Source organism: Sinocyclocheilus rhinocerous, unplaced genomic scaffold, assembly GCF_001515625.1.
Source record: "Sinocyclocheilus rhinocerous isolate Xijiao unplaced genomic scaffold, SAMN03320098_v1.1 scaffold167, whole genome shotgun sequence".
In the NCBI taxonomy this organism is placed as follows: Eukaryota; Metazoa; Chordata; class Actinopteri; order Cypriniformes; family Cyprinidae; genus Sinocyclocheilus; species Sinocyclocheilus rhinocerous.
This window is the reverse complement of record NW_015634008.1, coordinates 117,267-126,220: the sequence shown is the minus strand read 5'-3', so window position 1 is coordinate 126,220 and position 8,954 is coordinate 117,267. Positions and strand designations below refer to the sequence as shown.

At 35.9% G+C, this 8,954-nt stretch overlaps 1 protein-coding gene across 1 annotated transcript in view; it reads left to right on the top strand.

Annotated features, from left to right (window-relative positions):
• The window catches only part of LOC107744869 (anthrax toxin receptor 2-like), a 21,221-nt gene that overhangs the window by 2,763 nt on the left and 9,504 nt on the right, over positions 1-8,954 (top strand). The window contains exons 3-9 of the mRNA XM_016558686.1: positions 1,250-1,321; positions 1,568-1,649; positions 2,235-2,339; positions 2,427-2,495; positions 2,738-2,818; positions 8,055-8,115; positions 8,269-8,364. Of these exons, the coding sequence (XP_016414172.1) occupies positions 1,250-1,321; positions 1,568-1,649; positions 2,235-2,339; positions 2,427-2,495; positions 2,738-2,818; positions 8,055-8,115; positions 8,269-8,364 (566 nt within the window). The remainder of the gene's footprint in view (positions 1-1,249; positions 1,322-1,567; positions 1,650-2,234; positions 2,340-2,426; positions 2,496-2,737; positions 2,819-8,054; positions 8,116-8,268; positions 8,365-8,954) is intronic.

Sequence of the window (8,954 nt, the reverse complement as noted above, 5' to 3'; positions counted from 1 at the left end):
TTTGGCTGCTTGGATACATTTGGATATTCTCACTGAGTATCTCATGTGGGGGATGGTTGTGGATTGGATGTCATTCTGAGTGAGAAAAAGCAGCACCTCTCCTTATGCTCAGTCCTGAGACCTGACTTCAAATGTGTAGAGGAACCCAACATGTTCCTATGCTGTATCAGCTTTCCTGACAGAAGGTTGTGAAAAAGACCAACTGCTTCATTGAAATGTACTTGTCATAATCAGCTATATATTTGTTGTCAGATTATGTGTCAGTTCTTTCTGAGAAAAGAATGCTGTTCCAATATCGTTAGGACATAAAATCCCCGGTTTTGTAAACCAGCAGGTTGCATGATCGCATTAGTGTTGTTATAGTTAACTAAAACTATTAACAAATGTTTCAGTTAATTGGAATAAAATTGAAAATAAAATAAATATTAGTTAAAAACTTTAACTATTATTATAATTGTTGCCAGGGCAACTAACTGAAATAAAATATATATGGTGAAGTGCTAAAATTACTAAAGCTAAAACTGAAATAAAAATACATTGAAGCTAAAAAATAAATAAAGAAATACTAAAATTACTAAAACTTTTAAACTGAAGTTTAAATGAAAACTGACAAATATAAAAATAAATGCCTATTAATAATGGTAATAAATACTATAATTTTAAATAAATAATAGTAAAATAACACTATATCTTGAACAATGAAACATACCAGTATTAATGTCATTGTTCTACTTTTTGAACTTGACATAGGTCCAAATACACATCTGTATTGCATCACTGCTTTGCAGAAATTTTTGTGGCTGCTTGTTTGCCCTACTCTTATTGCGGATGGTAAGAGGAATAAATATAGGAAGTGACAGGTATAAATATAATCACCAACAAAATGTCTGCATGAATCACACATGACAACCTGTTTCCTGTCTGCATATCAATTAATCACTTCCTTGGTTCCTTGTTTTTTCCCCAGTCACAAGCTTTTATTAGCTGGTCACATTGGCTTTCTTACTCCTAAACCAACTCTGATGGTTGCGAAAAGAACATGAGGACAGCCAGACTTTCTACATCAAAGGATTTCTCTGTATCATTTGCAGCAATGCTTGTTTTTAGCTATAAAATCAAGTCTCTTCTGATGAGCTTTCTGCTGTGGTTAAAAAAGAGATGTGTCCAACTAGAATTTGCAGCTGTACTTGATTTTCCATTTGTCATGCATTTACAATGTTTTTCCATTTTTCTCATTTTTTTATTCCAGTCCAAATATGCGCGTGTCCTTCATAGTGTTTTCATCGAAAGCAGAGATTGTGTTAAAGCTCACTGGAGACAGGTACGGAATCAGGCTTGCATGAAGTGTTTGCAGTCCCTAGTGTATGAAAACTAGTAATACACCATGTGTTTGTGTTGTACAGTACATTAAAGAGGAGTAAATATTTATGGTGTAAAGGTTTCCTTCATGTGTTGATGGTTTTACATGACTCTAAAATTACCATTACATCTTATTGTGAGCATGACATTTAGTAGAATATTTCTTCAGTGTACACTGATTAGAATATTCCTTGCTTTTCATTATCAGGGCAAAAATAAATGAAGGTCTGAAGTATTTAAATGCTGTCAAACCAGCAGGAGAAACCTACATGCATGAAGGAATTAAACAGGTAAATGGTGTGCTTTTTATGATAAACCGTGGAATGGAATTTGTGTGTGTTTTAAGAAATTAATTCATTAAAAAAAATCTAATGTGCAGACACGGGAGTGTAAATATACTTGACTGACTGTATTTCCTTGAATTTATTCTTGTACTGAAATAAACAAAATAAGGTAACAGGGTAAACTTTCTGGTTCCCCTCATGACCAAGATAAGGTGTAATTACATCTTTCTAAATAAACACACCACATTCAGTGTCCTGAATCTGGCCTCAAGATGAGTTCAGTGTCTTTGATACAATGATAGATAATTGAAATATGTGACCCTGGTCTGGACCACAAAACCAGTCTTAAGTCGCTGGGGTATATTTTTAGCAATAGCCAAAAAAACATTGTATGGGTCAAAATTATCGATTTTTCTTTTATGTCAAAAATCATTAGGACATTAAGTAAAGAACCATGTTCCTGACCCTTATGACTGGTTTTGTGGTCCAGGGTCACATATTTTTATATATACATTTTTATTCATCCCTGCAATTTTTGAGAAAATAGATATGTTTCTACTCGCACAACTATCACTCCCTTCCTCTTTCCAGGCAACTGCACAAATGAAAGAACAGCTCAAAAAGTCCTCTAGTATCATTGTGGCTTTGACTGATGGAAAGCTTGAACCATATATCCATAAACTCACTAAGGATGAGGTGAGCTGGTATCTAACATCATACATATTTTTCTTAATTCATGGCAACGAACAATTGCATTGTTATGACTGTTTGTTGTGTATATAGGCTGATGAAGCAAGGACGTTTGGGGCTCGTGTGTACTGTGTCGGCGTAAAGGACTTTGATGAAGAACAGGTAATACTGACAGATTTTAAAATAGTGTGAAAACTACACTTAAAACGTGCGATTAACACTTAAAAAGCTCTCTAAAGCTTCCCCAAGTGCAGGGGTTTTGCAGAGTTGCCTGTAATTACAGGGCTGCTGCTCTCTTTCTGTTTCTGTAAACTGAGTTAAAGGAGAGGAAATGCCAGCACTTTTTTTTTTTTTGCTTGGCTATCAGCCCTGTTATTATTATATCTCTATTTGCCTGCCAACAGCTTGCCGATGTGGCTGATACCAGGGAGCAAGTGTTCCCAGTCAAAGGAGGCTTTCAAGCTCTCAAAGGCATTGTGAACTCGGTAAGTTCTCCATGCCAGGGGCACCCATCCCAAAAGGTGTGATAGAGGTTCTAGTCAACTAAGACAGATCCATTGAACTGTTAGGTAGTCATTTAGCTGACAATTTCTTCAAAGTGACTTACAGTAGACTTCTTATGTGAACAGCCCCCTGGAGCAAAAAGGGGTTAAATGGCTTACTCAAGGGAGAAATGCTGAGAGAATCGACAACAAGCACATCACATCACCTCAACTGAACTATACTATGAGTATACAGCCCATTTTTGGGAATATTTCTTGTGTTCTTTGAAAATGGATGTATTTTTGCAATTATCTTCTTTTTTTTTTTTACATTTGTGATGCTTTCCATTTGCTTCATGATGCTTTGAAATGTTCCTCAGCAATTGTTCCGTGCATGTTTGCCCCTTTATGTGCATTACATTTACCGAAGATGCAGTTTAACATTGTAAACATGGTATGAAGACTGAACATCTTCTGCCATCAGTAAACCATCAACAGCTGAGGTCAGTGTTTTTGTACATGGGTGTGTTGTTTTGTGACCACAGGAATCAGTTTCTGGGATATTTTTCAGGTTTAGTCATGCGAGACAAAAGACAGGACCTCCTTGTAATTTATTGTTTTGTGCACAAAAGAGATATGAAAAAAAGACCCATCATGTTGTTACTAAGTAAGCTTGTTTGGCCAAATGGAGTTTCAGGCCCAGCAAAACACAGGCATTCTCCGGTGATTAGTAATCTTGGAGGTTGGGCTAGTTGGCCTCATGTTGCTCTCTGCTCAGATTTCCAGGATTTGAGATCATCTGTGCAGCTTTGCAGTCCGGGCCTAAAGGAGACTTAACAGAGATTTTGCAAAAAGCAAAAGCCTAAAGAACAGATTTAACCAGGCCTATTTTAATATTCCAAGAATGTTTTGATTTATTGCAGAGAAGGTTTTTTATTTTTATTTTTGTGGCTTCATTAAAATATTTGCAATTATATGGTTGACTGGTGCATACTGTATGTACCGTCAAATGTTTGGGGTCTGTAAGATTATTATTATTTTTTTGTAGAAATTAAGAAATTAATACTTATATTCAACAAGGATGCATTGAATTGGAACCTGAAAATAATCAAAAATAGATTATATAATCAAATAATCAAAAGATAAATATATGCTAATAATTGCTGTTTTTTAATATTCTATTTATTAAATTATTACATATAAATTAAATTACATAAAATTACATTTATAAATAAAATACATTTTAAAATAGAAATAAAAATTATTTTAAATTGTAATAATATTGCACAATATTAGTGTTTTTAGTGTATTTTTGATCAAATAAATGCAGCCTTGGTGAGCACAAGAGACTTCAAAAATATATATTTTTTAAATCTTACCGACGCCAAACTTTTAAACCGTAATGTATATAACTCCACAAAACATGTGTACTGGACCTGACTGGAGGGAATGGATATTGCTTAAATGGTCAAAAAGATCCAAGTGTAAACACGAGTTTCTGAGTAAAAACATAATATTGACCTAGTTGTGAAAGATTTTGTGGTCAAATGAAGTTAAGAACATTTTCAGCCAAATTTGAAAGCAGTATTTGTAGTGCTAATTCTCACAACGCTGACACCTCATATACATACAAGAAATATTATTTAAATCTGACTGAAGCTGAAAACTGAGTGAAAACTCTTTCAGCAGGATGGTGATCCAAACACAAAGCAAGGGGGAAAAAAAGCTTAAAAAGGTCAAATCCATGATCTCAATTCAACTGAGAATTTGTGGCTCTTGCAATTTGAGAATTTGTTGCACTGCAAGAATGTCATGATTAACCAACCAGAATCAAGTATTCTAGAGATCTGTGTAATAATTATAGATAGATGGATGCTCTAATGCTTAAAGTCTATTCCTGTGTGTGTATAGATACGTCAAAGAAAAGAAATCGAAATGTCTTGCGATGAACCTCCCTTGTATCGTTCCATCTCATAACTCATTAAAGAGTCATAAAGACCATCCTGAGTATCTTTCAGCTCTGACGTTCATTCCGTGTTCCTTCTCCCCTTTAATGATAGCAGAGTTTATCAGGTGTCATATTCAATCAGCCTGTTTTATACGTGTCCTCCACTTCAGTCTGAAGCCTCATCTCCACTGCAGGCGATTTGGAGGACCATATCTTTCTGTTAATGTTGTCGGCATCAACAGTATGTGAGGGGCGTAACATTTCTGTCTCACGCTTGAGGTATTCGGCCAAACACAACACACCTCGCTTTTTCAGACCGATGAGCTTTGTAAAAATCGACGCGTTTCAGAAGGCGGGGCATAGAGGAGAAACAATAATGTACAGTATGTGGAAAATAATGTGTTTTTTTAACTTTAAACCGCATAAACACATTTCATTACACCAAATACACAAAATAATGTTCTTTTTAGCAGCATCATATGACCCCTTTAAAACGTGCGATTAACACTTAAAAAGCTCTCTAAAGCTTCCCCAAGTGCAGGGGTTTTGCAGAGTTGCCTGTAATTACAGGGCTGCTGCTCTCTTTCTGTTTCTGTAAACTGAGTTAAAGGAGAGGAAATGCCAGCACTTTTTTTTTTTTTGCTTGGCTATCAGCCCTGTTATTATTATATCTCTATTTGCCTGCCAACAGCTTGCCGATGTGGCTGATACCAGGGAGCAAGTGTTCCCAGTCAAAGGAGGCTTTCAAGCTCTCAAAGGCATTGTGAACTCGGTAAGTTCTCCATGCCAGGGGCACCCATCCCAAAAGGTGTGATAGAGGTTCTAGTCAACTAAGACAGATCCATTGAACTGTTAGGTAGTCATTTAGCTGACAATTTCTTCAAAGTGACTTACAGTAGACTTCTTATGTGAACAGCCCCCTGGAGCAAAAAGGGGTTAAATGGCTTACTCAAGGGAGAAATGCTGAGAGAATCGACAACAAGCACATCACATCACCTCAACTGAACTATACTATGAGTATACAGCCCATTTTTGGGAATATTTCTTGTGTTCTTTGAAAATGGATGTATTTTTGCAATTATCTTCTTTTTTTTTTTTACATTTGTGATGCTTTCCATTTGCTTCATGATGCTTTGAAATGTTCCTCAGCAATTGTTCCGTGCATGTTTGCCCCTTTATGTGCATTACATTTACCGAAGATGCAGTTTAACATTGTAAACATGGTATGAAGACTGAACATCTTCTGCCATCAGTAAACCATCAACAGCTGAGGTCAGTGTTTTTGTACATGGGTGTGTTGTTTTGTGACCACAGGAATCAGTTTCTGGGATATTTTTCAGGTTTAGTCATGCGAGACAAAAGACAGGACCTCCTTGTAATTTATTGTTTTGTCCAGAAAAGAGATATGAAAAAAAGACCAATCATCTTGTTACTGAGTAAGCTTGTTTGGCCAAATGGAGTTTCAGGCCCAGCAAAACACAGGCATTCTCCGGTGATTAGTAATCTTGGAGGTTGGGCTAGTTGGCCTCATGTTGCTCTCTGCTCAGATTTCCAGGATTTGAGATCATCTGTGCAGCTTTGCAGTCCGGGCCTAAAGGAGACTTAACAGAGATTTTGCAAAAAGCAAAAGCCTAAAGAACAGATTTAACCAGGCCTATTTTAATATTCCAAGAATGTTTTGATTTATTGCAGAGAAGGTTTTTTATTTTTATTTTTGTGGCTTCATTAAAATATTTGCAATTATATGGTTGACTGGTGCATACTGTATGTACCGTCAAATGTTTGGGGTCTGTAAGATTATTATTATTTTTTTGTAGAAATTAAGAAATTAATACTTATATTCAACAAGGATGCATTGAATTGGAACCTGAAAATAATCAAAAATAGATTATATAATCAAATAATCAAAAGATAAATATATGCTAATAATTGCTGTTTTTTAATATTCTATTTATTAAATTATTACATATAAATTAAATTACATAAAATTACATTTATAAATAAAATACATTTTAAAATAGAAATAAAAATTATTTTAAATTGTAATAATATTGCACAATATTAGTGTTTTTAGTGTATTTTTGATCAAATAAATGCAGCCTTGGTGAGCACAAGAGACTTCAAAAATATATATTTTTTAAATCTTACCGACGCCAAACTTTTAAACCGTAATGTATATAACTCCACAAAACATGTGTACTGGACCTGACTGGAGGGAATGGATATTGCTTAAATGGTCAAAAAGATCCAAGTGTAAACACGAGTTTCTGAGTAAAAACATAATATTGACCTAGTTGTGAAAGATTTTGTGGTCAAATGAAGTTAAGAACATTTTCAGCCAAATTTGAAAGCAGTATTTGTAGTGCTAATTCTCACAACGCTGACACCTCATATACATACAAGAAATATTATTTAAATCTGACTGAAGCTGAAAACTGAGTGAAAACTCTTTCAGCAGGATGGTGATCCAAACACAAAGCAAGGGGGAAAAAAAGCTTAAAAAGGTCAAATCCATGATCTCAATTCAACTGAGAATTTGTGGCTCTTGCAATTTGAGAATTTGTTGCACTGCAAGAATGTCATGATTAACCAACCAGAATCAAGTATTCTAGAGATCTGTGTAATAATTATAGATAGATGGATGCTCTAATGCTTAAAGTCTATTCCTGTGTGTGTATAGATACGTCAAAGAAAAGAAATCGAAATGTCTTGCGATGAACCTCCCTTGTATCGTTCCATCTCATAACTCATTAAAGAGTCATAAAGACCATCCTGAGTATCTTTCAGCTCTGACGTTCATTCCGTGTTCCTTCTCCCCTTTAATGATAGCAGAGTTTATCAGGTGTCATATTCAATCAGCCTGTTTTATACGTGTCCTCCACTTCAGTCTGAAGCCTCATCTCCACTGCAGGCGATTTGGAGGACCATATCTTTCTGTTAATGTTGTCTTTTTGCCCGTTGTGTACAGAGATTTGCATAGTTTGTCCTCTGTTGATTTATGTGGATGATGGTAGAAGCGATGGTGGCCTCTCACAGGCCTGTTTATATGATAATGTCAGCCTGCGGTCTCTAATAGAGCTGAAGAGGAAAAATGGCACTGCATAATTTCCCCATAACGACTGACACGGGTCTATCCCACACCGCACTACAGTATGTGATGCTCGTCTCATTGAGCTTGATTTGGCATAGCAAACATCCCCGGCGTGAATGCTAAACACCCAGACACTGTGATAGCTGATACAGTGATTCAGCAGTGATAAGTACTAATTTGAATACATTTTTATCATGCAGATCCTCAAGCAATCATGCACAGAGATCCTAACAGTGGAGCCGTCCAGCGTCTGTGTGAACCGTAAGCATTTTGAGTGCTTTTACAACTGTCAGGGTGGATGAAATTGCCTTTGTGTGTGTGTGTGTGTTTGTGCGTGCGTGTACATGGTCTTTGATTTGGGTGAATGCCCAGGAGTGCTTCTCATTATGTCCTCATCTGGTTTACATACCACAGAGTCCTTTGACATTGTTTTGAGAGGGAATGGGTTCACATTGGGCAGACAAACAGAAGGAGTGGTCTGCAGTTTCATAGTGGATGGAGCTACTAACAGTAAGTATGGTTATACTGCATATATTGACCTCAACCTTACTCTTTAGCCTGATGCAATACTGATTTAAGAGAGATTTTTTGTCTGGTAGTCAGTTGTATCATACAAGAAGTGACAAGCAGGCCACACCTAGAATGCAATGCACCTAAGATGCAAGACGCTTTGTGGCTTAACTGTCACATTAGGTTTCTAAAGACAGAATAAGATGCTCACCTACACCAATAAAGATTTAAAGCAGCGGTACTTAACCAGGCGGCAGGGCCCACTAGGGAACTTCCAAGAGGGCTGCAGGATGACTTCAAATTCTTTCATTTAATTAATTAATATAATTATTATTATTTTGATATAATTAAACAATCTCAATATGCTAAAATAATAAATATTGTTTTTATTATTCCTCTGTTTAACGTCTGGAATTTCAAAATGAATTGTGGTTAATTCATTAAGCTACATTGACACTCCCGGTTTCTGTTAATATATTATGGTTTTATATATGTGACCCTGGACCACAAAACCAGTCATAAGGGTAAATTTTTTGAAACTGAGATTTTTGAAAATATTTGAAAATCTGGAATCTGAGGGTGCAAAAAAA